Source organism: Anomaloglossus baeobatrachus, chromosome 9, assembly GCF_048569485.1.
Source record: "Anomaloglossus baeobatrachus isolate aAnoBae1 chromosome 9, aAnoBae1.hap1, whole genome shotgun sequence".
Taxonomy (NCBI): domain Eukaryota; kingdom Metazoa; phylum Chordata; class Amphibia; order Anura; family Aromobatidae; genus Anomaloglossus; species Anomaloglossus baeobatrachus.
Genome location: NC_134361.1, coordinates 190596977 through 190613115, shown reverse-complemented (window position 1 = coordinate 190613115; position 16139 = coordinate 190596977). Strand labels below are relative to the sequence as shown.

Genomic DNA, 16139 nt, shown 5'->3' with positions numbered 1-16139 from the left:
CTATAGGCAACCAGAACGATCTTACTGTGAGGCAATTTTCATAGTTACTTCTGCAATCACTATAGGCAACCAAAATGCTTACTGTGAGGCAATACTTAAATGAGGTCCCGGTTACTTCTGCTGTGGCCCATTTTTTTAAATATATACCGTAGGCCCTTTGTCCAATTAAACAGTTTGATCCCAGGACAAAGGGACGGACGTGTTCAGCATTATGTAGTGAATATCAACGAAAGACACCAGTTAATTTACCCAAAAGAGTTTATTCAGTACATGAAACTTATGCCTTCACAGCAAACTTGCGCACGGCGTACAGACGGTCTTTTCTCTGCTGTTTCTTGGTCCTCAGAGACTCTTCGTGCTTGTTCAGTCGGCGCCTCAGGGCCCTGGTCTTCTTTGGCCTCAGATCCAAAGGCTTGTACTTCTTGCCCTAGTTGGATAAAGTACATTTGTTAGGTGGTCCTGGCTATTAAATCTAAAAAAGGTGTGTCCGGCACCCGACATGTCACATTGCCTTTCTGACCAGACATCTTGCCCCATAGGATTTAACGTAATCCTCGGCCCTGTAGACATTTGTATGTATCCACCAGGAAGCCAAGCCAACTATTCATAGCTGGACGTGAGCCGCCCGGGGGACATTACTATAGCAAGAACCTATTCACACTGCGGCCATCACAGGGCCCAGTGCTGGGTGATTGTCTTGCAGGATCCAGACGTTCGACCATTGAAGTCCTTACACTTTATAGTTGTCGGAGCGGTGCAGATCCGCAACTGATCTTATATGGCTGCCACAGATGATAATTAGGGGTGCTGAGTGTCGCACCCCCTCCCTTCGGTTATGGAATTTGGCCAAAATAATACAATTTCTTCCGCAGAGATAACAGATCTGGAACACTGGATATCGGCTCCGGGCGCCCTCTGTGGTGCACAGACCACACACACCAATATGAGCAAAAATGTTAGGGTAAAATCTGTGTTCTCCAAAATCCAGTCCTCATGGCCAACTGATCACTTTTAAGGATTTCATTACTATTGTCAAGGCTAGAAGATGATCAAGGCATCAGACACTCACCCAGGTAAATTAGTCATCACTTATATAGGGTTGATCTGGTGGTATGTACCATATATATGCGCGGAAGTCCCATCTATATTAATGGGATAATCCATTTTTTTTTTTGCCATTTATGAACATTCGCTTTCTTACCATTGAACAGGGAAACAGGTTGGACAGGTCATATTCCCGGTAATCACTGGTCATAGCTAGGCTGCCAACATATGAGGCCCCTTCACACGTCCGTATTTTCAGTATGTTTGATGTCCGTTTTTACACACATTAAAATCAACGGCGATCATCACACTTCTGTATTTTCACTGTGTGTGTGTTTGTGTGTGTTTGTGTGTGTGTGTGTTTGTGTGTGTGTGTGTTTGTGTGTGTGTGTGTTTGTGTGTGTGTGTTCCACAGACATGTATTTTTTTAACCAGCAGCATGGATAAAATATGAAGCAGCACACAGAGGGCATCCGTGTGTCATACATGTGACACATACCAGAAAATAAGGGAAACAAAGAAAAACGCACGTCACTGAAATCAACTGTTTGTGTTGAAGGTGTGCAGAGATAGATATCTATATAGATTTTACAGCTATTGACCAAATAAATGATAAACCACCCAATTTTGATAATCGTCAAACGTAATGCAGACAGCTGGGGGCTGGAATAATCAGGCTGGGAAGGCTCATTATTAGTTGACACTTCCCAGCCTACAAATACCAGCCCACAGCCACCCTCAAGTGGCGCATCACATTAGATGAACCAGTTCTGGAGCTTTATCTGGTTCTTCCCAATTGCCCTGTTGCAATGGCAATTGGGGGGGGGGGGGGGGTGAAAAACCCATGGGTTATTAATTAACTGAGATGGGCCTACCAGACACACCCAATTAATAACCCAGTAGATGTTTTCTTGAAAAAAAAAGTATCACTCCCCAACTCTCCTCTTGGTTCACCAATTTAATAAACAAAAAACATTGATATCTGAAGTAATCCTCAGAACCCAACATAATCTACAATGGAAACCTGAAAGACAAAAAAAAAAAAATAAATAAAAAAAAAATATAAAAGAGAAGACACTCTACTTTCTAATTAGTGAATGAAAGTTCCCATATCCAATGTAATTCAGGGGTTCCCACGCCATTTCTTAACGACATCAAAGTCTACGGAAGGTCAGAACGAGGCTCAGGCTGAGTCGCAGACGATCCCAGTGTTTGCTGCAAAAAGCCTAAGGAGCATTGTTCTGAGCCTCCATAGACTTTGATGCCGTTAATCGAAAAATGGCGTGGGAACCCCTGAATTACATTTATATAGGAACTTTACTTTCTAATAAATTGGTGAATGGGAGTCTCTTCTCTTTATTATTTTTCTTCTCTTTTTAAGTCTTTCAGGTTTCCATTGTGGATTCCATTGGATTCTGAGGACCAAGTTGGATCTTCATGGCTTTTCTTTTATTAAGCTTGTGTAAAAATATATTTGTGTATTTTTTTTTTTTTTTAAACCATTACACTTACTGAGTTAGTAATGGGGATGTCTGATAGAAGCTGCTCCGTTACCAACACCTCGACTCAACCACCCCAAAAACCATTACCCCACTTGGCATTGCACCAAGGCATTCAGTAAGAGCCAAAGCATCAGAATTGGTGCACCTAATGCGATGCCCTACTTCTGGGGCAGCTACAGGATGCTATTTTTAGGCTGGGAAGGGCCCAATAACCATTGACCTGCCCAGCATGATAATATCAGTCAGCAGCTGTCTGTTTTACCTTTGCTGGCCATTAAAAAAACACGGGAGACGCCATGTAATTTTCTTCATTTAATAATTTATTTGGCTATATAGCTGTACAAGCTATGTGTCTGTGTCTTTGTACATATTTAACACAAACTATTAAATTCAATGTAATGCCTTTTTTCCGGCACACATACCAGAGACACTTAGGGCCGTTTCACACATCCGGCTTTTCGCCGGATGCGCCGCACTCTAGTACAGTGTGATACAGTACAATGGCAGTGCAACAAGCTGTGACCCGGAAGTTGCCGCAATGGCTTTGTACTGTATCACACTGTACTGGAGAGTGCCGGATCCGGCAAAAAGCCGAATGTGTGAAACGGGCCTTACAGAGATGGCCAAAACGGAACATGCTATTGGATGTATGAAGGCGGCCCTAGTCACATTTTTTTTCTGGACAGGAAACACATGGTAAAAAAGTAAAAATTGGGTCTGAATAGGGCACGTTCTGTATAAGCAGCTCTGATTACTTACTTTGTAAAACTTCCTTAAGTTTTCCTTTTGTGTCTGATTGATCACGGTCAGGACTCTGGCGATGGATTTGCGGACAACGCGGCTGTGGGAAAACAAGAACAGGCGATTAAGACACAGTCAGGTATGATGGCTTGTACATGTTAACACTGACCGGAAGAGGTGGCCACAAGCAATTCCCTCTACGAGGAGGATTTAAGAAGCAGCATCACAGAAAGGTGGAGACTTCAAAGGGCTGGTACTAAGAATATAACTGGCCCCTATACTGTGGATATAAGAATCCACTGACAGAGTGATGTCTGTGGGACTATTGGAACCGTGCGAGGACAGTATTATACCATCTGTCAGTTCTGTATACAATCAAGCAACTCGTGGTGGGAGAAATTGAAGTCTTGTTACAATGACTTTAACCACTTCCGTCATGGTCAATCATCATTTTTGAGCTTTAGTTTTTATCCCCTCACTTTCTTCAAAGAGCCATAGAAGGGTTTTTGAGGTTTGGGGAGCAAGCCTGCAGTCATTCTATATGTCTGCAGACCTGTGAATCCTCAGTGCCACTGTCATGTGACCATAAGGATGCGATTTGTACACATCCGGCCACATTCCCACTAGACGTGCCCGGATTTGCTCAATACACTTGTATTGAGCGAGGTCACGTCTAGTTGGCACATGACTGCATGCATGAAAATCACATATCTGCGATCACATACCCCCCAAAACACTTGTTTCCGGCACTGGAGAATCCCCACGGCACACATTGAGGATTCGCAAGTCTGCAGTCACAAACAGTAAAAATTCTGAGTTGAAGCACAAGGTCTATGGTGGGATGTGGGTACCCCTAAGAAGGTTTATATGGATTAGTTTGAGCCAACGTCATAGGTGCCTGATAGAAAACTATAGGCAAAAACAGGATCTATGTGAAGAACAGGAGAAGGCTGACATATCAAGTAATAGAATTAATGAGTGATCAGCCCTCTCCAGTCACATATATATCCATAACTCCCATAGATCAGACAAGAGGGCAACCCAATAATGCAAGAAGATGGTAGAGGAGACTCCTACAATATTACCTGTACCTATATGACATTTATAGCATGTCCTGTGACTATACACCCCTTTAAGTGGCAAATATTAACATCTCAGCTGAATGTACTCACATCTTGGACAGCTTAGAAGCGGCTCCTCCGGTCACCTTGGCCACTCTCAGCTGAGACAGCTCCACTTTCAGGTCATCCAGCTGCTTCAGCAGCTCTTCCTTCTTCTTACCGCGCAGATCTCGGGCCTTGATTTTTGCCTGTTTAAAATGAGAGAGTCGATTTAGTACCTTACCGCTGTTATCAGCCAAAAAGAAACATAGTAGATACGATACATGCAACGTTGGGGGCCACCCACATATGCAGCATTTCTGCCCTATTTTCCATATGGATTACAGTACATCAAAACAAATCTCATTCACAGATTGTGAAATATAATCAATAGTTTGACAATTCCTGTTCCGCTATTTAATCTATGTGGATTTGCAACCAATTTTTTCATGACATGTGAACCAACCTCTTGGGGACACTAGAGTTGGCACTAATCGATTTTCAGGACCTAGTCCATTAATCTATGACTGCTGGATGGGAGTCCTAAGAGCCACCTTCCGACTGCATGCGCAGCTCTTCTTTTGATTAGCCAGCCTGGCACAAAAGGCCCGCCGCAGCCATGGCCGACCCCGCCGCAGCCATGGCCGACCCCGCCGCAGCCATGGCCGACCCCGCCGCAGCCATGGCCGACCCCGCCGCAGCCATGGCCGACCCCGCCGCAGCCATGGCCGACCCCGCCGCAGCCATGGCCGACCCCGCCGCAGCCATGGCCGACCCCGCCGCAGCCATGGCCGACCCCGCCGCAGCCATGGCCGACCCCGCCGCAGCCATGGCCGACCCCGCCGCAGCCCTCAGGTGTCACCTCAGAGGGCTCCCACCCAGCAGTCACAAGTTACTGACGCAGCTGCTGGACCAGGTCCTGCATTTTTATAAGTGCCAACTGCAGTGGGCCCCTATGTAGGGAAGAAAAAAAAATATATTACCATAGTGCAGCAATTCTCACCTGCACAGTACACCAACAAGCCTGCAACTGACTTAATGGGAATTTCCTGGATGTTTCTGGTGCGTGGATACAAAATAGGGACCTGCTGTCAGTGAGGGCCGGTATCACTTCCCCACCTTAGTTTTTATCAGCTGGACATCCCCTTTAAACACACACTTATCTCTGTGCAATCACATTATATATAGCTGCCAAGATCTCACCCAATTCGCCCTCTTGCTCCCTAGACAAATCTGTGGTTACTCTAAAGCCTCATCCTGTTACACTCCAGCAGATGAGAAACTACAACTCCCATGCTGCAGCTCCCAGGGCATGCTGGGAGTTGTAGTTTTAACACAGATCTGGCCTATAAACCACATGGAGGAGCTATTGCATTGGTAACATTTCAGCGCTGTAGTACGTGCACCAACAACGACAGTCAATATCAAGGTCCTGCCAATACATAATCAGCTACTGCTCTCTGTTATCAGTTATAAGCTTGGATGAGGGGTCAGAAATGTCTCCCCAGTGATAACTTTTACCCTAGACAACACATATATACACGTGGGAGATATATTAGCTCTGCAGGATTTGAGGGTGCACTGTGCCTTTAAGGGGTCTCACAAACAACGAAGCAGGACGAGACCATTCCACAGCTACACATACAGAACAGCACGGCCGGCCATACCACTACACAGCCGGGAAGGGGGGTATACTACAAACACATCTATCCATCCAGTCACATCCCGCTCTGGCACAATACCGGGCCGCACACATTCACCACACTCTCCGCTACACGGTAAACAAACGTAAACCGAGAGCAGAAAGCTGAAAAAGAAGGATGTCACCGGATTACACCGGAGGAGCGCTCACAACTCACCATTATCGCCGCTGGCTGCCAGAGGAAAGGGAGGGGTCATCAGGCAGGAGAGTACTTCCGGGTAACGGGCGGATCCACTGTGCTGATTTGTAGGGGAGGAACTGGCGAGTGTTTAATGGAACAATCCACTCAGTGCCGTCAGCGCCGGAATCACTGATTGTATTGTACTGAACACTTGTGTTTTTTCTTTGTTACCAAATATCCAACAAGACATTTCAACAGTTACATACAGACATTTATGGGACATATAAAAGACATTTTTTTTATGTGGATATATTATATATATATATATATATATATATATACATACATACATACATACACACATATATATATATACATACATATATATGTATATATATATATATATATATATGTATATATGTGTATGTATGTATGTATGTATGTATGTATATATATATATATACATACCTCCCAACTTTTAAAGAAGGAAAAGAGGGACAAAGTAGCGCGCCGCGGCAAATTTTTAGGCCACGCCCCCTAACCACACCCATTTCACAGTCACGCCCATATCCACTCCCCATCCACACCCATTCAGCACAAACACGCAGGCAGCCGGCGGGCCTCCAGCACGGACACGCAGGCAGCCGGCGGGCCTCCAGCACGGACACGCAGGCAGCCGGCGGGCCTCCAGCACGGACACGCAGGCAGCCGGCGGGCCTCCAGCACGGACACGCAGGCAGCCGGCGGGCCTCCAGCACGGACACGCAGGCAGCCGGCGGGCCTCCAGCACGGACACGCAGGCAGCCGGCGGGCCTCCAGCACGGACACGCAGGCAGCCACAGTGAGGCGGCCGGTCGCCCGCACAGTGAGGCGGCCGGTCGCCTTCACAGACAGGCGGCCGGCCGCCTTCACAGACAGGCGGCGGGCCGCCCGCACAGAGAGGCGGCCAGCCGCCCGCACAGAGAGGCGGCCGGCTGCCCGCACAATGAGGCGGCGGGCCGCCCGCACAGACAGGCGGCGGGGGGCGCCCGCACAGACAGGCGGCAGGGGGGCGCCCGCACAGACAGGCGGCAGGGGGGCGCCCGCACAGACAGGCGGCAGGGAGGCGCCCGCACAGACAGGCGGCAGGGGGGCGCCCGCACAGACAGGCGGCGGGGGGCGCCCGCACAGACAGGCGGCAGGGGGGCGCCCGCACAGACAGGCGGCAGGGGGGCGCCCGCACAGACAGGCGGCAGGGAGGCGCCCGCACAGACAGGCGGCAGGGGGGCGCCCGCACAGACAGGCGGCGGGGGGCGCCCGCACAGACAGGCGGCGGGTGGCGCCCGCACAGACATGCGGCAGGGGGGCGCCCGCACAGACAGGTGGCGGGCCGACCGCACAGACAGGCGGCCGGCCGACCGCACAGACAGGCGGCCGGCCGACCGCACAGACAGGCGGCCGGCCGACCGCACAGACAGGCGGCCGGCCGACCGCACAGACAGGCGGCCGGCCGACCGCACAGACAGGCTCCGGCCGGGGGTGAGGGGGGAGGGAGGGAAATCAGCGCTGGGGAGATTAGTTTACTGTACCAGCAGCAGCACAGGCAGCGCTCCTCTCTATGCCACGTCTACTAGGATGGTAGGAGGGAAAAGCAGGGAGGCGGAGAGAGAGTGGGTGGGCGGAGCCCGGGAGCCGGCCGTCCCGCCCGTGGCAACGGGACAAACAACGTAAAGCGTGAAAGTCCCGCTGTATCCGGGACGGTTGGGAGGTATGCAGCATGTTAGAATGTGTACATAAGATCCCGCTGGTGGTGGCCGCAGCTTATAGGCCCCAAATCTGGTGACAGGTTCCCTTTAAAGTGAACCTGTCAGGTGCAATATGCACTCAGAGCCAGGAGCAGTTCTGGGCACATATTGCTAATCCCTGCCTAACCGTCCCTGTATACACTAGCATAGATAAAGAGATCAAGAACAAATATTTTTAAAGATCTTATATCTTATGCTAATGAGCGCGGGGACTAGTCCGAAGGGCGTTACTTCACTTGGCTAGTCGGCTCGCATAGCATGTTAGCATGTTATTACGCCCCTGTGTGAGTACTAATACGCTATGTGAGCCGACTAGCCAAGTGAAGTAACGCCCTTGGGACTAGTCCCCGCGCTAATTAGCATAAGATATAAGCTCTTTAAAAATACTTTTTCTATAGATGCCTTTATCTATGCTAGTGTATACAGGGACGGTTAGGCAGGGATTAGCAATATACACCCAGAACTGCTCCTGGCTCTGAGTGCAGATTGCACCTGATAGGTTCCCTTTAAAGGGAAACTGTCACCAGAAATTTAGCAAAAAAAATAAAAGATTCCCCTCTGCAGCTCCTGGGCTGCATTCTGGAAAGGTTCCTGTTGTTATTGTGCCCACTTTGAGACCTAAAAAAATACTTTATGAAGTCTTACCTTTTTGTATGCAAATCTGTTTTTATGGTCACGGGGGCGGGCTGCCTGGCGTCCGTTATTCCCCCTCCTGCCGCTGTACGCCGTCCCCCATTGCTCATTTCCATACATGAGGACGCCTTCCTCATGTAACTGTCCTCCTGAAGTTTTGTGCATGCCCAGTGCCACTCTCGCGGGACTGAGCACTGTGCAAAGTGTGAACGCTTTTGAGGTGATTGCGCAGGCGCGAGATTATGGGCGGCGCTGTGATTTTCATCAGCAGCGTCATCCAAGTACCCGCCCATAATCTCGTGCCCGCGCTTCTCACTCTGCCTCCACCGTTATGCGCAAGCACTGGCCATATGAACCACGTTACCTATTACCATGGGCGCGAGATTATGGGCGGCGCTGTGATTGTCATCAGCAGCGTCATCCAAGTACCTGCCCATAATCTCGTGCCCGCGCTTCTCACTCTGCCTCCACCGTTATGCGCAAGCACTGTCCATATGAACCATGTTACCTATTACCGTGGGCGCGAGATTATGGGCGGCGCTGTGATTGTCATCAGCAAAGTCATCCAAGTACCCGCCCATAATCTCGTGCAAGCGGTAATAGGTAACATGGTTCATATGGCCAGCACTTGCGCATAACGGTGGAGTCAGAGGGAAAAGTGCGGGCACGAGATTATGGGCGGGTACTTGGTTAACGCTGTTGATGACAATCACAGCGCCGCCCATAATCTCGTGCCTGCGCAATCACCTGAAAAAGCGTTCACATGCGCAAATCTTCGGGAGGACAGTTACATGAGGAAGGCGTTCTTGTGTATGTAAATGAGCAATGGGGGACTGCGTAAAGCGGCAGGAGGGGGAATAACGGACGCCAGACAGCCCGCCCCCGTGACCATAAAAACACATTTGCATACAAAAAGGTAAGACTTCATAAAGTATTTTTGTAGGTCTCAAAGGGGGCACAATAACAACAGGAACCTTTCTAGAAGCAGCCCAGGAGCTGGAGAGGGGAATCTATTACTTTTATTGTGAAATTTCTGCTGACATGTTCCCTTTAACTGGTAGGGGAGCCAGGATAAAGCAGAGCTGAAGTTGTTGGGAAGCTAGGACCCAGCAGCTCTGCTCCACAGGCAGGAGACCACTGATCGGTAAGCTAATAGAAGCCTGCAGATGTCACTCTGCATAGGTTATTACTGGCCAGTGCTATCTGCAGGAGAGAGAAGTGCTGATTGCACGGTCTCCTCAGCGTCCTGACTCCCCGTGTATCTGCAGCAGTGAGAAGCCGCACACGGGGAATCAGAGAACAGCTGCAGACAAACGCAGGCTCCGGGACTGGGGGGGTCGGCTCTGGGGGAGGGGGGGGTCGGCTCTGCTGCAGGGAGGGGTCGCTCTGCTGCAGGGGGTGATTCATACCTCAGCAGCAGTCACAGGAGTAGGTGCGCGGTCGGCTCTGTAATGAATAGAAGAAGGGAGAAACAGCGAGGCGGGGCTACAGTGGGTGGGTGGAGCCCGGGATAAACAGCCTCACGGGCGGGACCCGGGATCAAAGGCTCAGAAGAGGGACTGTCCCGCTGTATCCGGGACGGTTGGGAGGTATGTATATATATATATACATATTTACAGTGGTGTTCATAAGTCCTGCATAGGATGAATTGCGGAATAGCGCGATCAGCTGTATTCAGCGTTGGCCGCGAGTAACCTCAGTGACAGCTCAGCTGATCGCGCTATTCCCTTCATTAGCTGCGTGGAGCTGACAGGAGCGGCGGTGTCTTCTGCAGCTCCGGTCACCTTCATGCAGCAGAGCTGGATGCGACGCTGGACCATCCTGGAGTACGCCGGACATGGAGGGCTTTTTCGGGCTTATTAAATTGGTGAACAAGGCAATTTGTTAGTGTTTTTTTTTTTCTTAAATAGGATTGTTCGGGTGTGTGTGTTTATTTACTGTAATTTACAGATTAATCATGGAAGGTATCTCGGGGAGACGCCTGACATGATTAATCTAGGACTTATTGGCAGCTATGGGCTGCCAATAACTCCTTATTACCCCGATTTGCCAACGCACCAGGGCAAATCGGGAAGAGCCGGGTACAGTCCCAGATCTGTCGCATCTAATGTATGCGGCAATTCTGGGCGTCTGCTGACTGATATTGTTAGGCTGGGGGGCTCCCCATAACGTGGGGCTCCCCATCCTGAGAATACCAGCCTGCAGCCGTATGGCTTTATCTGGCTGGTATTAAAATAGGGGGGGACCGCACGCCGGATTTTTTAATTATTTATTTATTTACACGGCATTAAATGAAGTCGGGTGAAGTTCACCTGCTTTTTTGACACGTCCCCAACGACTAGCTAGTCGCTCTGCAGGTCTGGATCGCTGTTAGGTCGTTGGCCAGGTCTGCCTGTTTGACAGCTCACCAGAGACTTTGTAGCGATCCCGGCTAGGTTGAGATCGCAGGTTGGATCGCTAGAAAGTCTCAGTGTGTAAACCCAGCTTTAGCTCTGTGACAAGGAGCATTATCATCCTGGAAGATATAATCCCCTGAAAACAGGTGTTGAGCAGAAGGCAGCATTTTCTTATTAAGGATGTCCATGTATTTTTTTGCATTAACCATACCCTCCACAATAGGAAGCCTTCCAACACCATTGGCTGCCATACAGCCCCAGACCATTACTTTCATCGGATGTTTCACAGAGAAGCTCAAACACTCTGGCTTGTACTCTTCATGGATGCAGAGCTGGATGCGACGCTGGAGGACCGTGGATTACACCGGACATGGAGGGCTTTGTTGTGGGTAATAAATTGGTAATGAGGGAATTTGTTAGTGTTTTTTATTTCTAATAAAGGATTTTTCGGGTGTGTGTTTATTTACTGTAATTTACAGATTAATCATGGAAGGAATCTCGGGGTGACGCCTGACATGATTAATCTAGGATTTAGTGGCAGCTATGGGCTGCCATTAACTCCTTATTACCCCGATTTGCCAACACACCAGGGCAAATTGGGAAGAGCCGGGTACAGTCCCAGAACTGTCGCATCTAATGTATGCGGCAATTCTGGGCGGCTGCTGACTGATATTGTTAGGCTGGGGGGCTCCCCATAACGTGGAGCTCCCCATCGTGAGAATACCAGCCTGCAGCCGTATGGCTTTATCTGGCTGGAATTAAAATAGGGGGGGACCGCACGCCGGATTTTTTAATTATTTATTTATTTATTTTACTGCACAGTATAGACACGCCCACCGGCTGCTGTGATTGGGTGCAGTGACACAGCTGTCACTCAGCGTGTGGGCGTGTCTCACTGCAACCAATTATTGGCGCCGGTGGGTGGGGAAAAGCAGGGAATACGAGATTGTTTAATGAGCGGCCGGCTTTTTCAAAAAAGGAAAAGCCGCTGGAGCAGTGTGAATGCCGTGCAGCGCCGGTGATCAGGGATCGGTGAGTATGAGAGAGGGGGGGACACTTCAGTCACTCGGGGGATTAGCGGTCACCAGTGAATCCTTCACAGGTGACCGCTAATCAGGACACTACACAGACAGAGCCGCGGAGTCGCTGTAAAGTCCCCTTTACACACTGAGACTTTCTAGCGATCATGCTGCACAGCGGGAAACAAAGGACCAAAGAATGGTCCTGAACGATTTGTAGTGATCACAACTTCACAGCAGGGGCCAGGTCGCTGATGTGTTTCACACACTGCAATGTCGCTGGGGAGGTCGCTGTAACGTCACAAAACCGGTGACGTTACAGCGATGTCGTTTGCGATGTTGCAGTGTGTAAAGCCACCTTAAGACAGTAATGGAATGGAAAAAAAAAAGAACAAGGTGGCTACTACTGACTGGCCAGCCCAGTCCCCGGACCTCAATCCAACTGAAAATATGTGGCACAAGGTATCAATAGAGATATCTAAAAAACAGCCAAGGACCAAGAGAGAGTTGATTGAGGCTCCGATACAGGCCTGGAACCACATCATCACTCGTGACATCTGCTGAAGCTTGTGCACTCAATGCCACAGAGATGCAAGTTGGTGCTCAAGAGGAAAGGCTGCCAATAAAGTATTAGAAGCTAAAGATGCACTCAAAAGGCCCTTTTCAGGACTCTGAATTACATAACAAATAATAAATCTTAAAAAGTAAAATTTAAGTCTGTGTGAACTTGCATTGGACGTTAATGAACTTAGAAACCTGTTCACCATTCTACACACTGTACTGGTGTAGGTATGGTTATGCTGTAAAAAAAAAATCAAAAATGCACATACCATAACAATGTATACACTTGGGACATTAAAAAATGAGTATGGCATACAATGAGGGATTAAAAAAACATATATGTTCCACCAGTTTCACTGTAGAGATTCAGAAGTATGAAATATATAGTTTTCTTTAAGCCTATGCAGGACTTATGAACACCACTGTATCTATATATATAATTGCCTTAGGCTACTTTCACACATCAGTTTTCTGTATTCAGGTACAGTCCTTTTTTTTGCCGTATCCAACGTTTCCGGTTTTGTTGTGCAAACCGGAGCAAACCGGACCCACCGGATCCGGTTTTAAGCGGATCCGTTGTGGACGGATCCGGAATAAAACGGATCCGGTGGGTCCGGTTTGCATCCGTTTTGCATCCGTTATGTCCGTTTTTTTACGGATCCGTTTTTTTAACACTAAACAAACAATTAACGAGTTCCGTATTCTGATTGGCTATTGGGAAAATATAGTATATATACAGTATTTTGAAGCATATATTACAGAATGAAGACAGAGACAATCAGAAACCATGGATGCTATTCTTGCAAATTACACAAAGATCACTGCAGATTTTATATTTGAGGCAAATCGCTTGGGTATCATCGTCAGAGAAAAGGAGCGACAGCGACTGAGGCGTCAGCGACATCGACGCTTTTGGATCCATCCCCTGACTGCCCAGAGACTGACACGTGGGGTGTTTTCAACCCTATACCTGGAGCTCCGTGGAAACCATGAAAAATTCACAAGCTATGTCCGGATGGCAGTGAATAATTTTGACGTCCTCCTTGGCCTTGTTGCGGACAACATACGTAAAACGGACACCTACAGCCGGTTCTCTATAACACCCGAGGAGCGTTTGCTGGTTACGCTTAGGTAAGTTTTTTTTTTTTTAATTGTATCCTCCTGTAAATTGACTTTTAACTGTAATGTGTTTGCTATTATTTTTTTATAATTATTGTCTTTCCTTTACAGATTCCTTGCAACTGGAGAGTCGCTTTCGTCCCTCCACTACCAGTTTCGACTAGGAATTTCCACCATCTCGGGAATCATTAGAGACACTTGCCAAGCCTTGTGGGATTGCCTCCATGAGGATTTCATCCCCCAGCCCACCAGGGACAGATGGCTTGCAATTGCCGAACAATACTACAACATTTGTCAGTTTCCAAATTGCCTTGGCTCAGTGGACGGCAAACATATAAGAATTGTGAAACCTGCTGCTTCGGGGTCAGAATACTACAATTATAAAAAGTATTTCTCAATTGTCCTAATGGCAATAACGGATGCGGACTACAAATTTATCTCAGTGGACATTGGCGCATATGGGAGATCCAATGACTCGCAGGTCTTTAAAATGTCCCCAATGGGGCGGCGAATCTATGGGAATACTTTTGATTTCCCTCCTGCAAGACCTCTTCCTGGCACATGTGAGCCCCCAATGCCCTTTGTTTTTGTGGCCGACGAAGCCTTTCAACTCTCCCAACATCTATTGAAGCCATATGCAAGCCGTGGATTGACGCAAACACAAAAAATATATAATTACAGATTATCCAGAGCCAGAAGAATGGTGGAATGCTCCTTTGGGATACTAACCAGCAAATGGCGAGTGTTGTTAACAGCCATTAATTTAAACATTGAAACTGTTGATGAAATAGTGAAAGCATGTGTGGTACTGCACAATTTTGTTTTAACAAAGGAACCTTTGTCCTTGGATGACCAGAGTTTGGAAGCCACCTCTTTGACTGACTACACCAGTCCTGGATTTAGGAGTAGTGTTGCCTGTTCAACAATACGTGACAAATATGCTGACTATTTTGTGTCCCCAGAAGGTAGAGTAGATTGGCAAGATCAAATGGTATAAGATTTTTGTTTAGTTTTATAACAAATAAATATAGTTAAAAATAAATTAAAAAATATCTTGTTAACCTTGTTAATTTTAATCTTTCACTCGCTTTAAAAATTTGTAATTTTTACACCGTCAAATTACAACATGTTATGTTTTTGTATTACCTTATTATTAACTTAACTTGCAAAATAATATTCCCCCCCAAAAAAACAAGAACAAATAAATACTTTTCAACAAAAAACTTTTATTTTTATTACATACATAAATTATAAATTTGTATATCTTGGGCTTGGGGTGGAGATAGTACTGGAGGGGCTGACAGATGGGAACACACGCACAGTTGGAGTATTGAGGGTGGAAAGTGGTGTTGGTGGTGGTGGTGGGGAAGTAACAGAAGGTGAAGGTGTGGTTGAGAAACCAAGAGGGAAACCAGGAGATGGGATGGGATTTGGTAAGGATTGAGGGGTGGAGTGGAGGGATTGTGAGACAGAAGAGGTGGCTGGTGAATTAGTGGCTTGAGTTGTGGTCATGATGGGTGTGGAAGGCGAGATGTGGTAGTGGGTAGGAAGTGTAGGGGCAGATGTGGTTGGGAGCTGGTACTGGGCCGCAGGCTGGTACTGGGCTGCAGGCTGGTACTGGGCAGCAGGCTGGTACTGGGCAGCAGGCTGGTACTGGGCAGCAGGCTGGTACTGGGCAGTAGGGGGAGTAGGGACAATGGCTGGAGGGGGGGCAGGTGGTCTTGGAGGGGTGGGTGGAGGTGGTTGGGAGTCAACCTGCGCCAGAGCCTGCCGTGTGGCTTGCATTACATGCATCTGATGGTCAAGAGATAGCTTTTCCATGCGCTCTAGTACGGCTTGAAAAAAACAATGATTGGGTGATTTACTTGCATCTAAATGCAGCCTGTCCAGACGCGTGCACAATTCGTGCGTATTTTTTTCCATATTGGCATTTATTAAGCTAAAAGATGAACGATTTTGTTCGGCTAATAATTGAATGGCGTTCTGGAAGGCTGCATTTAGATGCAAGAACTCGGGCGCATAGCTCTTTTCCTGACCCCTATGACGCTGACGCCCAGAACCCAAAGGTGTTCTACTGAGGGCAGCAGTGTCAGAGGGGTGGGGTAGGGGAAAAGCTATCTCATCACCAGCAGCTTCAGGTAATGAAGTCTCACGGGAAGCTCCAGCGCAGGTGGATGGGACAGATGTCGATGGAAGGGAAGGTTCAGATGGGTGGGGTCTGTGCCTGTGTTCCCCAGTGGCGGACTGTTCAGGGATCGCTCCTGTCGGGTTCGATGCAGGCTCCTGAGTGCTGCAGACGGTGCTGGTAAAAAGAGGAAAAACAAAATAATAATTAATTTAATTGCTATACAGTGCCACTGAATAAAAAAAAAAAGGCAAAAAAAATCAGACATAAAATATTATACTTTGTACATATT

The 16139-nt window shown here is 48.0% G+C and overlaps 2 protein-coding genes across 2 annotated transcripts in view; both read right to left on the bottom strand.

Annotated features, from left to right (window-relative positions):
* Positions 1-240: 240 nt before the first annotated feature.
* RPL35 (ribosomal protein L35) lies at positions 241-6334 on the bottom strand. Its single transcript, XM_075324131.1, has 4 exons — positions 6247-6334; positions 4460-4596; positions 3306-3387; positions 241-427 (listed from the first exon to the last, which is right to left on the bottom strand). Exons 1-4 carry the CDS (start codon positions 6247-6249, stop codon positions 278-280), a joined length of 372 nt encoding a protein of 123 aa, XP_075180246.1. The 5' UTR covers positions 6250-6334; the 3' UTR covers positions 241-277.
* An 8636-nt stretch (positions 6335-14970) lies between these two features.
* The window catches only part of LOC142251864 (uncharacterized), a 34090-nt gene continuing 32921 nt past the window's right edge, over positions 14971-16139 (bottom strand). Inside the window, exon 4 of the mRNA XM_075324912.1 lies at positions 14971-16024. Within this exon, the coding sequence (XP_075181027.1) occupies positions 14971-16024 (1054 nt within the window). The remainder of the gene's footprint in view (positions 16025-16139) is intronic.